The sequence below is a fragment of the Rousettus aegyptiacus genome, unplaced genomic scaffold, assembly GCF_014176215.1.
Source record: "Rousettus aegyptiacus isolate mRouAeg1 unplaced genomic scaffold, mRouAeg1.p scaffold_m13_p_5, whole genome shotgun sequence".
Lineage (NCBI taxonomy): Eukaryota > Metazoa > Chordata > Mammalia > Chiroptera > Pteropodidae > Rousettus > Rousettus aegyptiacus.
In genome coordinates this window covers 115,165,183-115,191,425 of record NW_023416308.1, presented here as the reverse complement: position 1 = coordinate 115,191,425, position 26,243 = coordinate 115,165,183, and the positions used below count along the sequence as shown (strand labels likewise).

General features: G+C 45.5%; 1 protein-coding gene across 1 annotated transcript; it reads left to right on the top strand.

The window, feature by feature from the left end:
- Positions 1 to 341: 341 nt before the first annotated feature.
- On the top strand, positions 342 to 26,243 carry PLAAT3 (phospholipase A and acyltransferase 3). The gene is made up of 5 exons (XM_016118583.2): positions 342 to 452; positions 919 to 988; positions 13,848 to 13,950; positions 16,833 to 17,101; positions 25,954 to 26,243. The coding sequence occupies exons 2-5, from the start codon at positions 971 to 973 to the stop codon at positions 26,056 to 26,058; spliced, it is 495 nt and encodes a 164-aa protein (XP_015974069.1). The 5' UTR covers positions 342 to 452; positions 919 to 970; the 3' UTR covers positions 26,059 to 26,243.

Below are 26,243 nucleotides of genomic sequence, written 5' to 3'. Positions count from 1 at the left end.
TTAAGACCCGATAGTTTAAAGCACTTTCTCTCTGCTAGTTCCTTGCCTTCGAATGGCTTTAAAATGTAAGACCGTTTTATGTTATACGCCCGCTCTCGTGGAGGAGCCAAACAGCTTCCACTTCGGTGCGGAGGGTGTACGGAGGCCAGAACAGCAGGTTCTTCAACGCGGGGCGAGCGCGCGGCGCGAGCGCAGAGGAGGAGGCGGAGGCGCTGGCCGCGCCGTGGGGTTCGGCGGCCGCGGAAAGGTTGTCAGACACGGGGGAGGCGACCCGGCCTGTCTGCCCCGGAGGCTGGATGGAGTAGGCGGTCGCTAGGTCCCGGGAGCTCTGCGAGGCTCCCATTAGCCAGCACACGGGGAGGGGCCGGGTGACCTCACGCTGGGCCGGACTGCGCAGTCAAAAACCCGGTCCCCTGGGCCACAGCGGTCGCGTTGCCTCCCAGAGCCGCAAGGTGAGTGGGAAAGTTCTTTCGGAAACTTACGCGGGTGGCTCTCGTGACCCTGAGGTCCGTGTGGGAGACGGAGACGTAGGGTGAGGCGGAAGCAAACAAGTTAGGCGGCCGCACTGTTCAGCTTGTCACCGCCTCTTGGTACCGCTGGCCGGGCGCGGGCGGCCCCAGCTGACTGTCCGGGGCTCGGTGCGCGGGGCGGGCGACGCTGATCGCGCTCCCGGCAGCGGGGTCCCCCTCCTCTCAGGTATCGAGTGAACCTCCTCTGCCCTCCTTCAAGGGGTTTAATCCATTTATGGCCAAGTGCAGGGCAGGAAGCGGGAGGGGAGGACGCCGAGGGAGGGAGGTGGTTGCTCCGGGAGAGGTCGGAATCCAACTGCTCACAGCCTCCCAGCGAAGAGCCACCATCCTCTGGAGTTTGGGGGATGCTGCTAATGACATAATGAATCCTTTCTCCACCCTGTCTCAGGCATTTTCGCAGCCGAGAAAGCGAACTCCAGCCTCAAAGTCCACAGCAGAAAATGATGCACGCGTTCACTGTAAGTGTAGGGCAGGCTCCGCGGGCTGCGGGGCGGGGCCCTGTTTGGGGGGTGACTTGTTGTCCTGGAGCTGGAGCTGTAACTTCAGAGAGGATCCTCGAGGCATGGGGCCAGACCACTGTCAGCCCCGGACATTAGGTGTCAGATGTGGGTCAGCCTGCACCTGCTGGAGTTTTCTCAGTGCTTGAAGTTGGCCTGGGCAGCTTTGGAGGCCACCCTGCCTGCACCAGCTCTCTCCCCTCCCAGGAAGGCAGGACTTACAAGAGGAGGGAGGCAGCAAGGAGCCTTGCTCTGCAGAGGTTCTGTGCTGCCTTCCTGAGCCAGACCAGAATAACCCAACTGGCTCCTGGGGTTGAGTGTTGGGGGCTGGACGGGCTGCCCCAGGCCTGGCCTGGGTCTGACTACCGGGATTTTTTCTGGTCTCAGCTGATGTGTATACCTCATGACCAGCCCTGCCAGCAATTTCCCAGCTTTCACTTTTCCTTTTTCTAACCTGCACTGTGGTTCGGAAATCGTAAAGGGGCTTAGGAAATGCTTCCCTTCAACTTAGCAGTTCTAGCTGCGGAGAGGTTCAGAGTGTTGGCTTTTGAGGTAGACTCGCCTGGGATCCTGGGCCCCTGAGCACTTAGCTGTGGCACTTTGATCGAGTTTCAAATCCACTCTGTTCCCTAGAGTGAAGATTTTATGACCTAAGACTTTATGAAGTATTCAGAACAGGGCTTTGCACACATATAAAGTACTCAACTGTAATTTGGTTTATTTCAATCATGTCAAGAACTTTACAAGTGCCTGGCACCACGGTTTACCGCACAGATTTGATCTTGGAGTGGTTGTTTTAAAATATCCCTCTCCTTTATCTGACAACATCATTTTCAGTAATAATAAATGAATAATAATAATGTCCAGAAAATAAGCAGTGGAAATTTTCTTTTGTTGAGCTTTGCATATGAAATCATGCCAGTGAAAAAAAATAAAAAAAAAATAAAGTAAATGATATACAGAAAACAACAACAACAACAAAAATATACAGAAGAAAAGTAATGGATTAATAGTTTTTAATTGCTTCAATATATTTTTGAAAAAACTTTTCTTATGTATAGGTTAGTCATGGTAATGAATAACATTACAGTTTCTGTTTTGAAATTTTAACTTCTCAGAAGTTGTTCATGACTTTGTCGAAATTGAACTTCTTTGCATATTCATGTTCAGTATCTGTCAATCCATCTTTGCTCACAGTTGATTGAAGCACATTTTTATTAATTTTACATTCAAAAGCTCTCACACGAAACAACAGATACACAAGTAGGAAGAGCCTTAAACATTAGGATAAGTCTGTGAGAGATTTATAAAAATCTCATAATAAATTCTAGAGATCGTAATACAACACTGCCTATATCTTTATTTTTTAAAATCAATCCTACCGGCTTTTAAATATCTCCACATTTGAAACATTTTCATGGAAACATCTTCACCAGAAAATTCATCACAAGTTATCTTATTTGGCGAAATTCTCTCAAGTTTCTTTTCTTCTGCAAAAATCAGAGACAATGGCTGAATGGTGGTGACATTTATTTAATTTATCGCTTTCGAAGGATGGGCTAGTTCTTGGTAAAGGTGACTTAGGCTTTCAAACACTTCCATTTGAGTTTCTTCTGGCACTGGGAGAGTAGACTCTTTTGTTTTCTGTTTAAACACGGGAAAATGTAGGACCACAGGGATTGGCGACACAGATCCTACCAGAAGTCAGCTTGAAGCATCCCGAGCCATTTGGAAAATTACTGTTGGAAAAGACACATGCAGTAAAAAGACACTGTGTGTCCAGGGCCGACTAACTGGGCATTCTCTGACTAAAACTTTCATGTAGAAGACAAGCTTTTTAAAGAATAAGAAATAAAAATGGGCTAATTCGAGGCTCACATATATATTATTAAATCTCAATAGGAACCACAGAAATAGAACTCAGAGCAATAAAATAGCTTTGGAGGAAGTGGTATATTACTACTGATCTTCTTTAAAATTGTCAGCCTGCGGTGATAACAAACAGGGAACCGACTTTCGGTGTGTCTTATAGCTTTAATTCTCTATGGATGACTCACCCCTATTTGTCTACATCCAGGGAAGGTGGCTGCCGCCTCTCCACTCTGGCTGTGCTACTGTCCAGCACTTCGGGCCTGACAGGTGTTAGTCGTTGAATCAGTGCCCTGGACCTCGCCGGGATGGAGAGGCTGCCTGTCTACCGTACAGCCCACGTTTCTCCTGTCCCTGCCTCAAATTTGCTTGGAATGAGTGAGCCAGGAGCCTCTGCCTTCCTTCCTCCACCCATCCCATTCTTAAATCTGGCTGGTTGAACAGCTGCTTCTGGCAAAGCGAAAAACCAAAGCGAAACTGAGATCTCATAACATTAGGTAAATGGACCGGCCTGCCCTAACCTCTAACCTCAACTTCTCTGTGACCCGCTGTTTTATCTGATCTTCCAACAGATCTCTGTAGAGCTAGTTAAGGTGCCAAGGGGAGCAGGGAGAAGAGAACCAGTCTCAAAAAGCAACGGGGCTTCAGGCCCTGCGGGGCTTTCTCCTCACTCTGGGACAGGCCCCAAACCTGCGGAGAACTTGATGCACACCAGGCTCGGCAGTCCAGCTGGAGGGCTGGGCCTGGAAACCTATCACTCCTTTGCATAGATTCGGCTCAGCAGTCGAAGTCTCTGGAGGCAGCAGCAAGCCTATGGAGGAGACAGGGAGGAGGTGGAGACATTGAGCCAGTTTTTCCGGAACGAGTAGGAGTTTGCCAGTGCAGAGCCGAGGGAATTTCAGGCTTCAGGTACAGTGTTGCAGAGCCAGAAGGCGCCATGGGGTTGGTATAGTGGAACAGAACTTGGCCTTGGGTTCAGGCAGACCTGCAATGGAATTCTGGCACCACTTCTTGGAATGCTCTGAGACCTTGGCAAGTTACTTCCCATCTCTGGTCTGTAAAATGGGGCTGCTGTAAGAATTCTAGATATGTGTGCAAACTCCCAGTGGTGGTCTCCGAGAGGATCAGGAGACGGTCCTGTCTCCCGTGGGGCGAGGTACAACATGGACACCAGGCCTGAAGGCTGGAGGGCGAGAGCCTGGGAAGGTGGACGTGTTTTGCCTCCTTTTTCCAAAATACACATGACCTTTAGGCTGCTGGGGCCGGGCCCAGTTGCCTTCTGGAGATACCCCTGTGCCCTCTCCCAGCAATTGGCAAAGAAAGAGGTGATGTGTCAACCCAACTCCTCCTCCACCTTCTCTCTGGGCCTGAGGCTGGGGCCTCTGGGCCGTCAGGCCTCCGGCTTATCCTCCCTGCACCAGCCCAACCTGGGGTACAGAGTCTCTACCTTCTCACCTGCATGAGTGGTTTTCCAGCTTCCGCCCCTGTTACCTCATTTATTTCTCACATCGACCCTGCCCGTTGGATCTTGATAGCCCCGTTTTAGTTGAGGAGCTCAGAGAGGTGAAATGATTCCTGAACATCACACAGCAGTATTGCAGGGAGAGGCTCCGTCTCACAAGGATGGGGCTCTGCTTCTGGAAAGGCAGCCCCAGAGAGATGGCATTGACATACGACTCGTCGCTGGTTTCTTTTCTGCCTAAAACCTTGGCCCGGAAATTCCCATCTCCCTGCTGGCAAGCCCCTCTCAGCATCCACGGGGACTTCGGTCTTTTTCCTTTGTAAATCACAAACGTGTAATCTCCCCCAGAGCATCAGCAAGGGAAGGACGCCGAGGTTAGGGATCTCCACACTCACTGCAGCATGTAGTTTTCCGAATGAGGAAGAGAGCTTCTCCCAGGCTGAATTTCACAACCTCCTCGGGTGTCTCCAGCTAGTTCCACAGCTATGACTTTTCCAAGTCAAAAATAATGAAAATACCCCCAAGAACAATGGCAGCAGAAACTGCCGTTTCTAGTACACATCCTCTGCGAAGGGTGGGATTTGCTGAGTGTTTCACAGGTATTAACTTATTTGATCCTCAGGACGACCCCCATGACTTAGGTGCCATGCTTATCCCCATTTCACAGCCTAGGAAGCAGGCTGGGAGAAGTTGCGTAACTTGCCCAAGGCTGCCCTCGTTAATAAGTAACAGAGTCTGGATTTGAACACAGGCTGCCTGGCCCCAACACTAATCAGTCTGGTGTTTCTGAAAACTAAATCCATCTTGACTTAAACACTGAGCGGTCATACTTCTTAGCCTACTTTCTGTATGTTTCGTATGCCTGAAATGTTTCCTTACAAAAACGAAAGGGCCGACCCGTGGCGATGGGGCTAAACGGGGCTGAGTGGGGGGCTTGGAATACTTCTTAGCGGCCTTGAATTAATAACAGTCTTTTTGTTTTGTTTCCACTGTTGGGTTGAAAATTCTAAAAGCGCCCTCGCTTTCCTCTCTGGCCATGTCCAGTGCCCATAGCCAAGGGTCTCATACCGGGTCAGAGTTGCAGGGTGGATGTGGAGTATTAGGCAGGGACTGGGGTTGGAGCTGGTAGAATCTTCCAGAGAGCTGGGTTCTTTCCTTCTCCTTGTGGTCGGGGAGGAGGCTGTGGGTCAAGTTCTTGTTTTGCCACTTTCAGGCTGACCCTGGGTGGGTGACTTCTCTCTTAGTCGTCTCGGCTTCCCACCTGCAAAAGGCGGTGGGACTGCCCATCTTAGACTAACCCTTCCGTCCGACCCCTCTCTCCCCCTCAGAGACCCTCTCCTGTGGTTCTCACTCTGGGCTGCACAGTAGAATCACTTGGAAGCTTTAAGATAGATAGATAGATAGATAGATAGATAGATAGATAGATAGATAGATAAAAGCCGGCCTTGGGCTCCATCTCAGGACTCTTGCTTTGGGCTAAACCCCAAAGCACCCTGAGATCCCCTCCCACAGCTGTGCTTTTGCTCCTGTAGAACCCCCTGCCCCCCACCCCTGCTCGCCTGTCTCCATCTATTTTCTTTAAGGCCATTTCCTCTCCACCACCCTCTTGAAGGCAGTGTGAGGGTTGGGAGTGAAGCATTCGGGTTTGAATGCTGTCTCTGCCACACACACTTTCCCCCTTATCTTTCAAGACTTCAGCAAAAATCTCAGGTGTTGTCTTTCCATTTCCTCTCTTCCCATTCTCTCTTAAACTCATGTCACCCAGGCTTTCGCCTCCAGCTCCCCAGGGGAGCCAGTGACCCTCCTCCCAGACCACCCTCCTGACCTCCAGACTCGTGCATTCAGCTGCTGCCCTGGCCTCTCTCTCTACCCGGAGACCTGGTGGACATCTGGAAGCAGCCTGCCCGGTTAGCCTCCCGCTGCCGTGGCCTTGGGGTCATTGTCGACTCCTCTTTCCTTCACGCCCCACCTCATTCCAGTGGCCGGCTCTGCCTTCAAAGAAATCCAGAATCCATCCCATCTTTCCCCTGCAATCTGACCACCCTGGCCCCTGGGCTGTCCCTCGAACACATTCCTACTGAGGCCTCTGCTCAGGCTGCTCCCTCTGCCCGGATAGTCCCCACATCTGCGGGGCCCACTCCCTCCCTTCCCTGACGCCCTGTTTAATCTTGCGGCCCCTGCCTCTGGCCCCTGCCTCCAGCCCACCGCGCTGCAGCTTTGCTTTTCCTTTTTGTTTGCATTTGGTGTCTCTTCTCATATTCTAGATGGTTTACTTATTTACTAAGGTGTTAAACTTTCTATTTTTTGAGGGGGGGGAGCTCCCTCCCTAATCCTGAACCAAAACTCCATGAAGATGGGGTCTTCATTCATGGACATAGCCCCGGTGCCTAGGTTGGGGCCTGGGGCTGTGAGCATCTGTTGAGGGAATGAGCAAATGAGTGGGTTCCTTGACCCTTGACCCAGGCAGAGGTGGGCTTCCCCAACGTGAATGGGTTCTCAGGGGGTGTCGTTGGCCACTTAGATCATTTCCCTGGGGCGGGTGGAGCGTATTCATCAAAAATGCTCAGAGCTTCTGCGCTCATGCCAGCGGCCCCTTCTCCTGCAATTTATGCACGGCCTCACATCTGAGAACCGCAGCTGGGGATAAAGGCTGCAGCCAGGCAGCCGGGAACCAGCAAGTTCTAGAGCAGAGACAGAGCCCATCACATGCCTGTTTTATTGCTGTCCTCGTTGTCGTCATTGTCCCGGACTCCCTCAGTGTTTTAGCTCTGCCTCTCAGGACACCGATCACTCAAGGGTTTAAAGTTACTCTACAGGTGGAATGACTAGGTGGACATAGTTGTGATAAAGCAAATATAGTAGTAACATAAAGGTAGAATCAAGGTGGTGGGTATACAGATGTTCAGTAGAAGATGCTTTCGATTTTGAACGTTTGAAAATTTGAACTGTATGTTTGGAACTTTTCATAATAACATGTTGGGGAGTAATGCTCTGAACTTAAAAAAAAAAAACTCATGGCAGAAAAGCTAGAAAATAAAAAAATCAGACAGAAGAAAAATAATCGCAAAACCACCTTAACCTTAGCACTGAGGGGATCTGTTAGGATGTTGGTATATGTTTTTGTAGTCTTCTTGGTGTCTGTATTTATTTTGTTACATAATAGTAATTGTATGGAGTATCCCAAATTGAACACACTGATGTTTGTCACGTCTTAAGTTTTTTTCTGATTCTAAAACAAATATATGTACTTAAACATTTTAGAAAACTAGAAAACAATTAAAAAGAAAATTAATACCCCCAAATTCTACCACTGAGTAATTAACACTTATTATGTTTGGGTGTATTTCCATAGTTTTTCTGTGTTTTTCTTTTTTAAAGAAAGTTTAAGAAAATATATTGTTTTGTATAAAAGCTTTTTCATTAGCCATTATATAATGGGTATTTCTCATCATTAAGTAGTCTTTTAAAATATAACTTTTAAAACATAACTATATGGTATCCTAATATATAAATATGGCAAGATTTAATTAATTTCTTTATGTAGAATATTTAGCTATCTGATATTTTGCCATTGACTTTGTGATAGACATCTTTTGTGGGCAGTTCAGATTATTTCCTTAAGTTTTTGTCTATAAACAGAAATTGGGTTAAAGGGAATGAATATTTTTAAAGTTAGTAATACAAATTGCCAAATAGCCCTTCAGAAAAGCTATACTGATTTATATTCCCATCAGCAGTGCAGTGAACAGAAGATGCCTGTTTACCTGCATCTTTCTCTATATTTAGTATTAGTGTTTTAATTTCCCCACAGACTAGTTTGTAATTTGCATTTATTTTCTTGTATTAATGGTAATATGAGATATTTCTCCTTTTTGAATTACTTATCATGCCCTTTGTCTGTTTTTTTATATTTTGGAGTGTACATCTTTTTAAAAATTGATTTATAAAAAAATATTTGTTATAAAAACTATATATATAAACCATTTTTTTTTCCTGTCATTTTCTTCTAGTTTGTCACTGTAGTTTGTGGTGTTTTTCCCTATGCATAGAATGTTCTGGTCTGGCTCTTTTGGTGATAAGGCATGAGCAGCCCACTGAAGCTAGCTCAAGTCAAGGAGGTTTAGTTTAAGGACACGTGTAGACAGGTAAGGGGATTCCATGCACATCGAAGAGTAGGAGCTGTCATGAGGCCGGGCCTCCCGGAGGCCAGCGCTGGGAGGCGGTTCCAGACGGCTGAGCCGCTGGCTGGCGTTTGTACATCTTCACTCCAGTGCTCCGCCGCCCGCCAGTGACGTGACTCAGCTAGCTGCTCCAGACACGCCTGCTCCCTTCTCTCCCGCTGACAGGCGTCTTCTATTCTGTCAAAGTCGGAGTTCTCTCCTCCCATCCTTGGTTTGTCTCGAGGCCCACTGGGGTTTCTCTTGCCTTCTCTATATCATGATTTTTCAGTTTTAGCCCCTACTGCCCCAAAGCTATTTTTGTTTCATTTCTTGGGTCAGATTTTTGAGAGAGAGAGAGAGAGCAAGAGAGAGAGAGAGAGAGAAGAATTCGATTGGTCCAGCTCCATTTATCACAGCGGCTCATAGGATGCTGAGCAGCTTAGGACCGGTGCCTTCTGGTCCAACTAGCTGGGGCTGGGGTGCAGCGGTCAGGTCACGTCGTATAAAGTATGGCTGCCTGGGCAGCTGGGATTGTGGGGGATCATTTTCCCCTTAAAAAGAATATGAACACAGCAGGCAGTGATAGAAACGTTCGACGTTATTTAACTTCAACATTTTTTTCAATTGTAAAGCCTTTTAATAGTTTACTTTGTGCCTTTTTCTTTGGCCTTTGTTCTTAGAGTGTCTTTCCTGATTCCAAGATCAGGTACCTATCCATCTACGTTATTTTAAAACTTATTTTGTGGTTTCGTATGTTACATGTTACTTCTGATTTTTATGCATCATCAGCGTGGTCATAGTTATAGGTTCCAGATGGGAGTTGGTTTCAAGAGGTTTTGGTGACAGATGTCTACCTTTTCCCATTAAAAGTCTGCAAGTTCGTCAACATGAAGCATTTTTTTTTCCCATCTAAAAATCTTTAGAAATTTTTATTATGAAAGTAATTCATATTGGTAAAAACCAATTAAATTATATAGCATAAAATGTAAAAGTCCCTGAATCCTAACCTCCCATGGTATATAATATACAATGGTTTGATGTATTTTACTTACATCATACATGGTATAAAATACATTTTGCTTATAAATGTATAAAAATGTATTTTAAGCAAAGATAGGGATGATAATGTGTTTCAACTTAACTTTTTTCTATGATTTCTGTGTCTGCTCTCGTAAATCCACCTTGTTGTAATGGCCGCATCTGCCTATGGATGTAAGGTGATTTATTTAATTGGTCTTTGTCAGTGGTCATTTAGATTGTTTTTTCCAGTACGAGTTTCGGAGGCCGGAAATCGTTCCTTAATTTGCTTGCTAAGGAAAATGGCTGTTCCACGCTCTTTGTGACTCTGCTTTTGTGGGAAGGATAAAGACTTTTTGTTCTGAAATCCCGGGGGTGTAGAGTCTCAGCTTTGCCATTGTCATGTCCTGTGTCACAACTGTAGGAAGGCCCTGGTGACGGTGCCAGGTGGGGAGCTCCCGGCCCTGGCCTGGAGAGGCAGCTCCTCTCCTGAGGCGTCCAGCTGCTGCCCCTTACGCCTGAGAGAGGGACCACCTGGTGACATGATGGAACTGGATCCCCAGGACTAGGGTCCAGCGGAGTGAGGGAGGCGTCACTGCTGAGGCTTTTATAACTGGCGCTGGCCAACTTTTTCTGTAAAGCGCCAGAGAGTGAAGAGTTTCAGTTTTTCGGGCCATGTGATGATTTCCGTTGCAACTACTCACCTCTCCTGTTTTAGAGACAAAGCGGCCACGGACATGACGATATGTCAATGTATGGGTGCAGCCACGTGACAATAAAACCTCACGGACACTGAAGTTTGAATTTCATATAATTTCATATGTCATAAAATACTATTTTTCTTTTGACTTTCCCCCCCAGCCGTTGGAAACAAATGTAAAAACCATTCTTAGCTTGAGTGCAAAAATGAACAGAGGCACAAATTTGGCCCATGGATTATAGCCCTCATATCTCTATTTTTATAACATGATTTCTTGAGTTCTCAATTTCGATTCACCCCAGTTGGCTTGTGCATATTGTTAAGTAATTGTTCCTCTAGTTAGATTTTAGTGTTAGAGGGTGAATTATTCATATCCTTTGTTTGTTGGCACCCTATCAAAACCAGTTCCTGTAAGACCCCACCCACTTGCTTATAAGTTTCTTACTTTCTTTTTTTTTGGTTACCTTTTATCATTATTCCTTACTTCATCTCCCCAATGGCCAGCATCCGAGTGTGTTTAATGTACGTTCTTTAGTTCGCATGATTCTTTCCTCGCTGTTGCTATTTATTTATTTATTTATTTATTTTTAGGCGAGGCAGCCCTTGGTTGACCTCAAGATTTGCAAGGACCTTGTCAGTTTACAATTCCTTATTTTTTATTTTTTTATTTTTTATGCCTACGGCATCTGGTCTTCCTAGGTAGTTTCCCATCCAAGTACCTACCAGGCCTGACCCTACTTAGCTTCTGAGATTAGAGTGACATGGCCGTAGACTGTTGTTGCTTTTTAAAAATTTGTTTTTCTCGGGTGAGGTTCTTATAGGTGTGTATTATTGGTTTGTACGTGTGTGTATCTTTAATTTATGAGTGTAGTTGTATTGCAGAGCTCATTCTCATTTTCCCACTCAGCACTGTATCTAAAAGCTTATCCTCGTTGCCATGTGAACATTGAATCCTTGCTCTAACTAGTGCACAGGGCTCTGTGGGTGAGTCTACCACCTCTTACCTCATTAGAAAAATAAAAACGTTTCCTTGAGAGGCATCATGTTTTCAGCTTGTACACATTTGGAATTACGTGTTTTTTGCCCTTACAAGGGACAAGCAATTTGAGTATTTAAAAAAAAACAACAACAACAACAACAAAATGCCTTTTTTTCTTTCAAACAGTAGATCTCTATTTAAAAGTATTAATAATTTTTATACATTAGTATTTTAAAAAAATCAAGGTCCAATTTACCCGTTTTAGTATTCAGTTCGAGTTTTGATAAATACATACAACTGTATAACTATCACCACCATCAAGGTACAAAACAATACAGAAAGTTTCATTGCCCCCCAAAATCCCTCACGCCCTTTTGTTGTCAACCCCTCTCCTCACTCCTAGTCTCTGGCAGTCAGCGATCACTTTCCTGTCCTATAGCGATGCCTGTTCTAGAATGACATGAGGGAGACCACACGCCGCCTCTGGGGTGAGGCTTCTTTCCGTTAGCAGTGCGTATTTGCCGCTCCATCACTCACCTCTTGACGTTTCATGTCTGAGTTTCTTTGTAGATATTGTTGTCATTGTGCGAAGGGTTTTTTTTTTTTCTGTGAGTGGGTCCCCTTTCGTTGATGTTGGAGTGGCACACAAGTGAGTGCCTCATGCCTGTGTACCCATGGCTGCTTATTACCTGACACTGTGTTACTGATGTTCAAACTGTCTCCTTCTCCAGTTGGTGGCCTCCCCGAGGGCTGGGTCTTTGTCTTTATGTCCTTACTTATTTGTGGAGACCTCCAGTTAAAGTCCTCTTTGAGGATCCTTAAAGACCCCTGAGCTCTCATCGGACAATATACTTTTTTTTTTTTCTTCTATTCTGGGCAATAAGTGGAATTCATAAATTGCAACCATTGTTCATTGTACCAGAATAGGTTCTCGGTAAGTTCTGGGTGCCTCCTTTTCGGAAGATAAATTCTAATTACTGTATAAGAGAACATGACCTAAATGCAAAATTCCCGCAAAAAGATTGTTTTCCTGCCATCTGTGATGCTTCTTTGTAGTTTTAATGTTTTAATTGACCCTGTTTCACAGAGTTATGACCAGCTATTCCCACTGCTCATAGTTTTTAGCCCAAGGGAGTCCATACAAGGGCGAGTCCCTCTCCTCTGCTGATCACTGATGGGGTCTCTCAGTCAGGCTCGCATTGCTTAGGGTAGGGATGTGGGCCCACCCCCTCCCCACCCCTTCACTGAGCTGAAGGGAGTGAGGCTGTGAGTGCTTGTGAAGGCTCAGCCAAAGGACAGAGGGGCTCTGTCACTAGGTGTTCTAAAGGAATGGTTTCCTTGCTCATTAATAAGATTGACTCGGACCAGAGAAGTTCTCACTCTTGATTCTGGTCCGAGTCCAAGCCCAGCACTTAGCACACTGTCTATTACTGGCACCTCATAGTGTTGAATGAAAGTGATTTTGAACCTCTCCAGACTTTTCTCAAACTCCGTTACCTCGGTGGCGGCGCTCTGAGCAGGTTTCGCCCCCCTGCATACCTTCCCCTCCACCCTCTCACTCCCACACAGCCTCACTGTCATATCATAAGAAAATAGGTGTTTAGTCTTTGTTTCCAGTTCCTGGCACAGAGTCCTAAAACCTTTGGAATGTCCTGAGTGGGTTGGGTGAGAGGAGTTTTTTGAAGTCATAAAAAGCCTCTTTCCACCATGCCCGAGTTTGCGCTAGCGAGATAATGAGGGATCTGAGGACCAGCCCTGTGATTAGAGGTCCGAAGGTTGAGTTAATCACAAATGACCAGTGATTTAATCAATCATGGCTGCTTAATATAGCCTCCAGTGAACATGCAGGGGTGCTGGGAGAGTGGCGTGCCTGGTGGGGGGGCCTGCAGCTCTGCGCCCCTTCCCGCATACCTCGACCCATGCATCTCCTCACCTGCCGGTTCCTGCATCCTCTATAATAAACTGATAATTCTGTAGGTAAATCTTTTCCTGAGTTCTGTGAGCCACTCTAGGAAATGATTAAACCCATAGAAGGAATTGTGGGAACCCCTTATTTATAGCTGGTTGGTCAGAAGCACAGGTCACAACCTGGACCTGTGATTGGCGGCTGAATTGCAGGGGACAGTCTTGTAGGGCTGAGCCTTTAACCTGTGGGGTCTGCGTTAACTCTGGGCAGGCAGTGTCAGAGTTGAGGTAAATTATAGGGCACCCAGTCTGTGTGCGCCAAGGATTGAATTTCTTGGTGTGAAAAACCCACACGTCTGGTGTCAGAAGTGTTGATATGAGTACAGTACACAGGAGAGTTTTCCTTCTCGCTGTCTCTCTCAGTCTCTGTCTCTTCTCTGTCTCTGTCTCTGTCTGTATGTCTGTCTGTTTGTCGCTCTCTCTCTCTCTCTCTCTCTCTCTCACACACACACACACACACACACACACACAAATATACACACATTCATCATCAGGATAAAGTCAGGAGGACATCACTGCTAGAGTCACACCGATTCGTGGTCAGGCCCTGGGCCAGATTAGGGAGTATGTGAGGAACACCCCCCTGATTGGGCGGCCTCTAGCCTTTGCCACCTGGTTTCAAGGTCTTGCTCGTTCTGCCTCTAACAGCCGTGTTCTTGGTTTTGCAGCCAGAGCCCAAGCCTGGAGACCTGATCGAGATTTTCCGTCCCTTCTACAGTCACTGGGCCATCTACGTTGGCGATGGATATGTGGTCCACCTGGCCCCCCCAAGTAAGGGCACCCAGGGCCGCCACTGTGCAGGGGCTGAGAGGAGAGGGGGATGGGATGCTGTGGGCAAAGTCAACCCCAATGTTTTCCTTGCTCCCTGACTGGCAGTTGGTTTCTGAGCGTTACGAGAAGGCAGTTTGGCGCGGGCTGGTGGTCTTCAAACTCTGCTCCTTGGAACCTTAGGGACTTTGTAGAGGGGCTGAGGTGGGCTACATAGGGGGCAGCTCTGCTTTTATGGTTTTATATACTCTGGCTTTGTATAAAACACGTCCAACTCAAGTGTAAAACTCCCCGAGCAAGCACAGGTTTCTGGGCAGCGGACTTGGCCGTGAACCCAGTGTCTACTCTCCAGCCTCAGTTTCCTTCTCTGTGAACTGAGGCTGAGAATACTGAACTTGGGGAATTGTCGTGAGACTGTCCCATCTCATTTCTTAAACTTTTTACTTAAACTGAAGTATAACATACAGAGAATAAAGTGCACGAATGTGATAATGTGTATAGTCAGCGAATTAACAACGATGTTATCTATCCATGAGACAGTGACCCAGGTCAAAATCTAGAACATTCCCACTCCCCTAAAAGGCTCCTGCATACCTCTTTGGTATCCACTCCCCCTCCCCAGAGGCAGCCATTATTGTAGCTTCTCTCGCCATAGATTAGATTAGTTTTGCCTATTTGAAAACCTCGCTCAAGAGGAATCTCAGTATGTGCTCTTTGGCGGCTGGCTTCTTTCGTTAGGCTGTGAGAGTCAAGTGGCAAGGAGCGACATTTCACTGCTTTGTGTTTTCTGTGATGTGACCTGTTCTGTTAACAGACATCAGATTGGCTCCAGTTTGGGGCTGCTCCGAGGGCGGCCGTCGTGGACGGTTTTGGATGTGTGCTTTGCCCGCCCCTTCGCTTTTAACTAAAGGCCTCACCCTGTACTTATAGAGAAATCAGAAGAAACCAGAGTAGACGATGTCATCTTCCCCACTCCTGATTAACCAAACCACCAATATCTACGCCTATAGAATCTGCCTATCTTCTGCTAAAATGCAAAAACACACACACGCGTGTGGGGCCTGGACCCCTCTTCTTATACTTCCATAAGCGCTTTGCTTCTCAAATTCCCACGCCTTCTGTATCATCATCGTCTCCCTTTCTACTAGGCTGTTCCTATCGGCGTAGAAACCGCGGTCGGATCTCCTGTCGGTAAAATGAACTCAACCTCACGTCCCCGCGCACTGATCCCCACTGAGCAGATCTCTTATCCGCCGTGGCCGTCGCTGTCCCTCCCTTCCCGTTCTCTCGTTGGTTCCCTGAACCAGGCTCTTTTTCACCTGCCTCCTGGAGCGGCGCTTCTGGAGATGCCCCAAAGACTGTCCACATCTTGCCGAAGCCAGAGGTCAATGTCGTGGTCACAGCTCACTTCACCTCTGTCCACTCTTCACCTGGCACCTGTCTTCCTCTCCCACTGGACCCTTCCTTCCTGGTCTCCCGTGTGGGCTTCTCCTCCTCTCCTGGATTCCTAATCCTTACTCTCCCCAGGCGACCTCATCAGGTCCTCCGACTTCTAGTACCTTCTATTTGTCGACGTGTCCTAAACCCGCACCCTCGACTTAGGCCTCTCTGCCCGGCATCAGACTTGTGGAACCTCTTGACTGCTTGGCCTCTACACTTGTGTGTCCATGACGTGCCCCCAGTGAAAGGCTCCAGCGGATGACACCGTCCGGCTGCTCAGGCCCCAAATCTAGGCGTCATCCCTGATCCTTCTCGCCCCATCGGGAATTCCTATCGGCTCTATCTCTACGGCAGACCTGGTCACCAGGTCTGGTCACCTCTCACCGTCTCCGCCGCTGCCCCCTGGCGTAAGCCACCATCCTCCCACCTGATGCTCCTGCAGCTTCGGCTGGTCTCACTGCCTCTTGCCCACTTACGGCCGGTTCCTCCTTCGCTGCGCAGCCAGCATGATGACTGTCCTAAAGTGTAACTCTGATCACGTCACTCCTTCCCGTAACAGTCTTCATCGGCACTGCCATCACGCATAGCATGAGGTTCGACGGCCCGGCCTCTGCCTGCCTCTCTGACCCTCATCTCCCTCTTCTCTCCTCCTGGGTCTGCAGACTGCAGCCGCGTCGGCTCCTCGCCTCCCCTGGAGCATGCCATGCTCCTTCCTTCCCGAGGTCTCTGCTCTCGCTCGTCCTCCTGCTTGTCATGCTCTTCCCTGGATCTCAGCACAGCTGTCTCCTCTTCATTCTTCAAGTCTCGACTCAAATGTCCATTCTTGGGCGGCCGTCCCCAAGCCCAGCTAGAGCAGCCCCACGCCCGAGTCATCCTCGCCTGGATTACCTCCCCTACCCTGATCCAGGGCGTTTCCAGTACCTGAAAGGACCTCGTTTAGTCTGTGTGTTCGTGGTCAGTGTCCTCCTCGCCCTGGAATGTGAGTGGCTTGAGGGCAGGTGCGCTGTCTAGTTCCTGCCGCCATCTCCAGTACCTTGGACAAGACCTGGCACGTAGTAGGGCCTCCGTATTGGTTACTGACCACACTGACTGGGTGGAACTGGTGGACACGAAGACATGGCAAGGGGTCTGGGTGGGCAGGCATGCCGCGGATCTCAGACGAGCGAGGCTCCCGAAGGAAAAGACGCTTGCTTCTACACGCGTCACCTTGTTCAGGCTCCACGCGAATCTTGCGGTTGGGTAGGGACCGGCCGCACACTGCAGAGAAAACGGTGGAAACTGGAGTTGGAAGGAAGCTGAGAGAACGGCCCTAGTAACAGCTGCGGACACTTGCTGGGTACCCGCCTCGCGCCAGGCGCTGGCGAAGGCGCCTTACGCGGCCAGCTGCTCTGCGGCACCGTAAGGGTGGGTAGAGACTGGCATTGTCCCTCTTCTCCAATCCACAGGCGAAATCGCTGGGGCGGGTGTGGCCAGCATCATGTCTGCCCTGGCCGACAAGGCGATAGTGAAGAAGGAACTGCTGTACGAGGTGGCCGGGAGAAACAAGTACCACGTCAACAACAAACACGATGACAAGTACTCGCCGCTGCCTCCCAGCAAAATCGTCCAGCGGGCGGAGGAGCTGGTGGGGCGGGAGGTCCTCTACAAGCTGACCACCGAGAACTGTGAGCACTTCGTCAACGAGCTGCGCTACGGGGTCTCCCGCAGCGACCAGGTGCGTCCTCCGTCAGTGTTTCTGTCCCCAGGAACCAGACCGTTCCCTCGGCTGACCCTGGCTGGGCCTCAGTGTGGGCCGGGCCGGAGTGGAGGCAGAAATAAAATAGCGGAGACAGAATCCCTGCCCTTGGGGGTGGGACAGTCAGGGTGGGGAGACCTGCAAGTTGGCAGCGCGGACCTGCGTGGTTACCAGGTGACGGCCAAACTCATGTGAATCATAGCCAGCACGTCGCCCCCCTGTTGCTGAGCCCTCCCTGGCTGCCCTTCCCTGGGTTAGACCCTTACCACAGCCCCAGAGGTGGGTTTCATCATTCCCACTTGACAGATGGAGAAACTGAGGCTCACAGCGCCTAAGTAACTTGTCAATGGCTGTTTATTACATAGAACAAATCTGGGTTGATCTCCAGACCTGGTCCTTTCCCTTTCTTGGGATTCGGCAACTGTGCTGATAAGTGGCAGAGATAGGATTTGAAGCCCAGATCTGTTTGACACAGTTTTTCATGCTTATTAAAAGCACGGTTCTCAGCTCTGCTGCAACCCAAGAGTTGGTCCAAGGGATGCAGTTTGGTCATTTACTTAGTTTGATTTCAGCCGTGCCCCGCCCCCTTTTTTTCGAATCTCTTTTTCTCCCCAGTAACAAACTTCCTTCTGATTCTCTTTCAATCCCTTCTCTCCCTTTCTGCACCTTTGATACCGTGTGTGTGTATGTGTGTGTGTGTGTGTGAGAGAGAGAGAGAGAGAGAGAGAGAGAGAGAGAGAGAGAGAAAGAGAGAGAGAGAGAGAACATTGGAGAAGTTCTTAGATGCTTGTTAATGCAAAAGAGTATGAGTTTTTCAAAAATTTGAAGGCACTGCTTCATTGTCATCCAGCTAATGCTATTGTTGTCGAGAAGTCGGAAGTGGTTCTGATTTTTGATCCTTTGTACGTGAACTATTTTCTTCTTCCCAGAAGCTTACAGAATCTTCTCTTTATCTTCAGTGTTCTGAAATTTCACTACGATATACATGTGCTGGGCCCTTGATGACTTCTTTCAATTTGGAAACTCTTTCCTTCAGTCCTGGGAAATTTTCCATCTCTCTTCCCTCATTCTGGAACTCCGATTATTCGGATGTTGGACCCCTAGACTGTTCCTCTGATTTCTTTATCTTCTCTATTCTGTTTTCCATTTATTTAAGTTTAGAAAACTAACATTTATTGGTAGACTTGGGTATAATATTGAAAGTATTTTTTTTTAACTAGCAGTGACAATATCAGCATAAAAAAGAGAAACTTGTGCTAAGTAAATCTGTTTTCATCACATAACAATTGAGGTCCTCATTCACACATGGCCCTATGTCAGGCACATTTCCATACTCCTGTGCAGCAGTAACCTTCAAATAAAACTTACTCTACAAACTCTAGAAGAAATAAGATACTCTATGAAATTCAGGGTGCTGCATTAGGAAGATTTGGTAGATTTATAAAATACCTTCTAATCATCTCACTTTTAGTTATTCTTTTTGATTATTAATGGACTAAAGAATGGATTTACAGGTTTATATAAGTAGAGCATTTTGTGTCAATACAAAATTGTTACATAATTTAGTAAAAGATATATGTCCCTAAGCATGAATAATATTTAGAGCAATTAATTCCAAATATGAGAGAGTGAAATAACTAAGAAATAGTTTCTATCATTTACTCTTCTCATAAACAATAATTCAACTCTTCTTGCAAAATGATACAATGCTAATTGGACACATTACCATGTTTTTATAGCTTTAGCTTTCTGCATTACCCACCCACTTGAAAGGGCAAAACAATTACAAAATAACAACAATAAAATGGCATAAAGAATTCTCCTGGACAAGCTCACAGAAAATGAAACCAGAAAATTCTTTACAACAGAAAGAGATACCATCTCTGCTGTTTCCAAAGATTTCTTCTTTCATTTTTGGACTAGGATGAGGGTTTCTCAAGCTCGGAACTATTGACATTTTGAGTCATTGACAAGGAAGCGAATTCTTCATCATCAGGGACTTGCCCTGTGGATTGCAGGATGTCTAGCTACGTCCGGGGCCTCTGTACATTAACTGCCAGTAGCACTCCCCCACACTCCCAGGTGTGAGAACCAAAATGCCTGTAAATTACCAGCATTTACCTTTGTATGTGCTGTCAAGATGGCAACTTTCCTTTTCATGTAACTCATAGAACATTTTTGTTTGTCTTTAATAATCTGATCACTCATTGTGTTTATTTGTGCTGCGCTCATTGAAGCAGACTAGATTATCCTTCAACAGAGTATTTGTGACTCATTTAATTTACCAGTTAGAAAGGAAAGCAATAGATTTGAACTAAAATGTTGTTTGTGCTTTACACGCCTAAGAGTATTCTAAAATAAGATTCTCTGACTTCTCACTACCTAAAAATACTCAGGCTTCACAAAAGGTATATTTAATAGCCTTTTGTAAATGAGACTTTGAAATGAATAGTACTTTTTAAACAAGCAGCTACATTTATAATGAAATCTACTCTGTGTCAGATAAAATATTAAGGTAAATAGAAATCGAAGCTGTAGCCAATGGCAATGAATATGTTACATAAATCTGGATAAATTACAGGGTATCATTTAAAAATTATTGTAACTATTGAAGCCAAATTTCTATACAAATATTTTCATTTTGTAATCTCTCATAGTCTAATTCAAATACTTTCAGAATAACACTAATCTTCTTTCATGCACTCAGTGCATCACTGAAAGTGAAAGCACATTCGAATTTTCTTTTCCTTGGAATCAATTCTGGGGCTTAACTCGGAGAAGCTGTGTAGCATAAGCAGCTAATTTTCTGCAGTCAGATAGAATTTCAGTTTGTCCACTTAAATGAAAAAGACCGATTCCTTAGCATTTCTAATTTCTATCTTTCATGGCATTCTGATTTAAGACTTGTGATGCAAACCAGAGAGCAAATTTTAACAGTCAGAAGTCCTGTAATTTCAGTACAGTGGCTGGGCTGCACCCATCAGCCTTGCTCCAAGAAAATCATCAAGGCATCTAAAGATAGCACTGACTCTCAGGCAGATCATTTTCCTTATAAAGTTTGCAGGAGGAGAACTAATTTAGACACCACTTTCTTGTATTAATTAAACTCTGATTCTGTGCAAAGCATGACCACAAACAATGGGATTATTGCTGTTTTCCTTGACAAAGTATCTTTTGTATGAGCCAGTTACATCGGCATTTCTTCTCACGCTATGAGGTTCTGTAAAGGACATATTGTGTCTCCTCCAGCTTCTGCAAAACATTTCTCACACCCTGACACGTAGCTTAGCAAGAAAAACACTGGATGCAAGCGGATTTATGCTGGTTCCCTAGCAAATCAACCCCAAAGAACCATGGCTACCACAAAGCTGTGACTAATTATTTTTTAGAGGAAGGATTGAAGACTGAACAGCAGTGAAATCTCAAGTCAGTAGCTTCATCCAGTTTTGCCATCATGTGTTCTGGCTGCTAAGAACATCGGTTCTGGGTACCTCGCGATGTTAGTTACACTGGCATGTTTCTGGACATCTCACACAGCTATGCTGGACACATTTATGGCTCAGATAATCCTGGGCAGCACCAAGATCAATCGATCTGTCTATCTATCTATATCTTTCTTTCTTTCTTTCTTTCTTTCTTTCTTTCTTTCTTTCTTTCTTTCTTTCTTTCTTTCTATGTTTCTTTCTTTCTATGTTTCTTTCTTTCTTTGTTTCTCTTTCTTTTCTTTCTTTTTCTTTCTTTCTTTCTTTCTTTCTGTTTCTTTCTTTCTTTGTTTCTCTTTCTTTCTTTCTTTCTTTCTTTCTATCATCTATATCTATCTATCTATCTATCTATCACCTATCTACTTATGTAATCTATCTTCTATCTATATCTATCTAACCATCAAAGACCTCCAAATTCTTCTCTGCGCTGGTCATGTAGGAGTTTTGGCACCACAACATGTACGGTCTAGGTAAGCTCTGTGGTTACAGTAGCAAGGGCCGTGTTGATGGCGTCAGGAAAGAATGTGGGTTTTGGGTGTCAAGACCACATTTTCATTCTTTTTATTCATGAGATTTTTGCTACTTGATCTTCACAGGACCCCTTGGCATTAAATGATCAAGAATCTTTTCCTTTTCTATTCTGGATTCTGCTTAAATGCCTGGGTTGGCTTTTGAGTGAGATTTCTTCATCTATGTTTATGACACTCTTTTATGCCTCCAGTGGGAAAAAGCATAGTTTTGCTGATTTTAGCCCATGTGCCTTGGGAACAGTTGCTAAGAGCTGAAGAGAGAATTTGCTCTCCCTTTATTTTGTCGCAGGAGGTGGGGCCCCCAGAGCTGGGCCCTGGATGATGCTAGAAACAGGAAGAGGCTGAACTTTCTCACCCGTGCTTGATGATCTGGATTGTTTGCACTTAGTTTTGTTACCTTTAGTGCTGCTGCTGTAGCTGCTAAAACATGAAGGGCTGAAATGGTGGATGTGAGGATATCATGGCTAAGAGACTGAGAAAGCAGCTGGGGGAGAGGCTGCAGGATACACTAGCCTTCTAGCTGGACTGCAAACTAGGGCGACAGACCTCTGTGTTGGGAATGATTTTTAAGCTTCAAGGTGCATCCTCAGCACTCACTGACAGAGGCTCTTTGTCTGCACTGAATCTGAATCTGTGGGTGCAGCTGGAGCTCAAGGCCATGGCTACCATGTTGCAGTTCAGTGGCAGACTGCCATGTCCTTGAGTTGTGTATGAATAGTTGTGTACATCAAACATGCTTCAATGCTAAGGTGAAAGAAGAGCTAGCTATACCAAATCTAATTCCTAAATGCTTATTAAAAGTATTTGAATCCCCAAAATCTGGATCACCAATAGCAATGCTCACTGTACTTTTAAGCACTTGAGTTTATAAACCAGGTTGAAGGTCAAAGGTAAAGGGGAATGTTTCAAACAAAGTGAAAGATGAATCTGAGCTGTGGAAGTGTGTGTGTCCTATCGAAGCAATGATCCATCACTGGGCAAAGCCAAAGTATCAGACCAGTAATTGAAGGCTTCTGTTATATCTGTGCCAGCATCAGTGGTCTGTGAAATGTATTAGCAACATTATTTGGTGGCTGTTTACTAGGACACTTAAATGTTTGTTTTCCTATAACTGCCTGTAGTCTTTGACCCAACTATGGAATGGTTTGATGGTCATCTTCTTGCCTACAGGTGTGTAGACATGGTGTTGACATTCGAAGTGACGGGGCACAATAAAGTTTTGTATCAGGTGCCTGGGCTTACAATGCACGCTTCTATTTCTCTATTCCTTCTTTCTGGAAAAGTTTTAAAATTTAAATTTTAGTGTTTCAAATTAACATACACTCACAATATGAAAATACAATCAGCACTCGAAGACTTCAAATAAAACACAGGGTTCCCCGCCCCACCCCGCTCTACTCCTCCCAGTCCTCATTCAAAAAGGCAACCACTCTTCTCTTTTTTAGTCATTAATTTTGACATTTACCTATTTCTGCATTTCTAAACAATATGTGTATACTACTGTCTTTTTGTTAAAAAGTTTTCGACACGCCCTTTTGAATCCTTATTATGGTAAGCGAAGGCTAAATTATTTAATACCATCGACCCCTCTCCTTCCCCCACTCTCTCAGCATAATTTTACGTTATACATTTTATTAAATTACTATTGAGTGTTTGTTTTAGGCCTTTGCAAATTTGACTCACAGCTGACCGTTGCAGTGTATTGTTTTTTTATGGGGGGGGGGTTATTTTTTCCTCGAAGACAATTATTACTTCCTTTCATTGTTTACGTTTCCTTGTACCTATCGTTAATTCTTCCCACACCATCTAATTAGCTCTCAGTACAGGTCTCCACAAGGAAAATCACTCCACGGAATCTACCAGTTCTGTGTTTTCCTTGGGGACAGCCTCCTGCTGTGTGTACTGGTCGCTCCCCGGCTGACTCATGCTTCTCCCTAGGGTTTCCCTTTACTGCCAAGCCTTGGGATTTCCTTTGCCTATTTCTTGGATGGGATTCCCTGCTTCCCTAATCTCTTAGTTTCTTATTTCTTTGCTTTTTCCCTTGCCCTCCAGAGCATATGCACCAGAAGTCGCTTTAAGGTACAGAGACAGTCCGTGGGATACTGGTGACAATGGTCGACTCAACATGCCAGGCTCTTGAGTCACAACGCTGTTATCTCGATTGGTTACTATGTTTCCCGTGGCTGCTGTAACAAATTAGCTTCCGCCATTGTAGTGGTTTGAAACAACACGAACTAATTGCCTCTTTGTTCTGGAGGTCAGAATTCTGAAACAGGTCTCACTAAAATCAAAATGCCAGCAGAGCCGCGCTCTTCCCTGGAGGTTTGAGGGTAGAATCTGTTTTCTTGCCTTTTTCAGCTTCTGGAGGCCACCGCATTCCTTGACTTGTAGCCCTTTCCCATCTCAAAAGCAGAATGTGAAGAGGTCTTTTCACACTGTATCTATGACACTGACTCTTCCGCCTCCCTCTTTCATTCTTTAAGGGAATTTAATTACATCGGCCCACCTGGATAATCCAGGATAATCTCCCTATTTTAAGGCAAATCGATTAGCAGCCTTAATTCCATCAGAAACTTTAATTCCTCCTCACCATGTACGTAGCATAACATAGGTCCCTGGAATTAGGACATGGACATCTACGGGGGGGGGGGGGGGTCTTTTTTCTGCTGACTAGTTACTCTCGACAGCAGTACAAAGTTGTCCTAGGATCTCCCTTCACCATCATTCTAATGAAATTTCCTTCTATTTCCTCCTGTACCTAGCGTTCATCTTCTATATCTCACAGCTTCTTTGTAATTTACACCATCGTTTTGATGGAATTTCTTCCAGCAGCTTCCTGAAAACAAATGCATCGAAGGTGAATTTGTTGAGACACTGTATGTCTGAATTATTTTTTATTTTACCCTCCCGCTTGACTTGATACTTCCTCTAGATACAAAATGCTGAGTTAGACATTGTTTTGCTTTAGAATTTTGGAGCATTGTTCCATTGTCTTCTTGCTTCCAATCCTGATTCTTGATCTTTTCTTTGTTTCCTGTTTCTCTCCCCTGCTGTAGCAGTTGTAATATCTTTTCTCTACCTAGTGTTCTAAAATTTCACAGGAATGTTCCTTGATATAGATCTTTTTTGACCCATTGAGATGGGCCTTGGAGCACCATTTCAATCTGAAAACACATGCTTTGGCTCTAGTAAATTTTCACAACTTATTTGATTTCCCTCCTCTGTGTTTTCTCTAATATCTCTTTCTGGAATGGCTGTTATTCAGATACTAGACTGCCTGGATTGTTCCCTTTTTTACCTTTGGCTTCTATTTTCTATATTTTTATCTTTTTTGCGATTTATTCTAAGAGATGTCCTCAATCCTGAACCTTTTTATTGCGTTTGTCATTTCTATTGTGGTTTTATTTCCTAAGGACTGTTTTTATTCTCTCAATATTCTGTTAGTTTTTTTTTTTAAATAGTACTGTGTTTTTACTTATAGGATACAATATGTTATTATTCTCTAATGATAGTTTTTAAAAAGATATTTCTGTTCTAAATATGGATTCTGTCTCTCCGGATTGCTTTTTTTATGTTTGTTTTGCTCTGTATCTTCTATTTTAGAGGTCTTCCTCAGATGTCTGGTACCTTGGTTTTATGCTTGTGATTAAGGGTTGGGGGGCTTACTACTGAAAAGAAGCTCAGAATGAGCTGGGAGGGGACAGTGGCTCATTGACTTTGAGTTACACTTCTGGGTGATCTGGGTGAGCTGTTTGGTAATCCACAGTATTGACATCTTTTGTTTCTACCTGGGCTGGTCGAGTGCTCCAGGAAAGTTTTCCTGACTCTTAAGTGGAGAGTAAAACCCTGGGAACAGGGAGGACTAGGAGGGCCAAGAGTCTTAGACTCAGCATGTTTGCGGTCTCTCCCTCTCTGATATTTGGCACGATAACCACATCCTCATTTGTGCTTCTAGGTCTCCAGCCCCCCCAAATCTTCCATTTTACCCTCTCCAAAGAATAAACTTTCAGTCTTCTGTTGTGGTTAGGGAGGGCATCCAGGGACCTAGCTCAAACTCTCCCTCTTCTTCTCCTTCCAGAGGTAACTGGCGTTGTCAATAGGTAATCTTTTTCAAGGATTCTGTTGTATAGTTATGATTGATCCTCAGCTTTCCCCACTGCTGCCTTACAATTTAGTACTCTCTGTGTCCTTGAGGAATTCTGCCTAAAACAAATGGCTTACTTTACTTTTAATTGAGTTTCCGGAAGGAGTGAAATTTGACACATGTTCAGTTTTTACCGTGAATCTTACTCTTACTTTTGTAACACTTTTTGTTTTCTAGTACAAGCAACACAAGTTCTATAGCCTAGTAAGTTACAATATAACATCACTGCTACTCATAGTTGCCATTTATTTAAGAATATGTAAGAGCACCTCTGTGCCTGGCTGAGCGCTGGGGGTACAGCCACGAGCAGTGAGGTACTTGCTCTCATGGAGGTCATCGTTTATTGAGTATTCAACAGCAATCCCTCCTTGACTTCACACTTGCTTCAAGGGCTGCACATTGCTCAGCCAGAATCCCAACCATCCTGTCTTTTCCACAGCCTCCCTCTGGGGATTTATGTGCTATAAATACCCACGGGGCGAATGGAGTTTCCATCTTCAAGCCTAGGTACATTCCTGGCTAGCTGGCTCCACCCACCAATTCTCCCCGTTTTTCTTCAATATTTGCTGACTTCCTGAGTTGCTAAGGCTCTCTGAGCTGAATGTTCTTGTTAAATATACAGCCTGTACTCAGGGTCCTGGCAAAGAATCTGATCCACCTTCCTCTCTCTTGCAGGTCAGAGACGCCGTCGCGGCAGTCAGCATCACAGGAGTGGTGGGCCTAGCAGTCTTGGGCTTCATCGGAATAATGGCCTCAAGAAACAAGAGACAAAAGCAATAAGTTGAAGGGACCGTCCTGACAGCAATTACTTTATACATTAAGGCATGGGAGGGGGGGTCTTGTTTTGCTAGAGCTTATGAGGTCTGGTTTATGGATTTCATTCCGCTTTTATAATAAGGCTTATTTTCACAGAATTAAATAAAGCCCAATAAGGGAAGATTTTATTGGGGGAAATGCAGCAAGAA

Coding starts and splice junctions, on each gene's coding strand:
- PLAAT3 (XM_016118583.2), top strand. Junction 13,951..16,832: donor GGTCCACCTGGCCCCCCCAA/GTAAGGGCACCC, acceptor TCCAATCCACAG/GCGAAATCGCTGGGGCGGGT. Junction 17,102..25,953: donor GGGTCTCCCGCAGCGACCAG/GTGCGTCCTCCG, acceptor TCTCTCTTGCAG/GTCAGAGACGCCGTCGCGGC.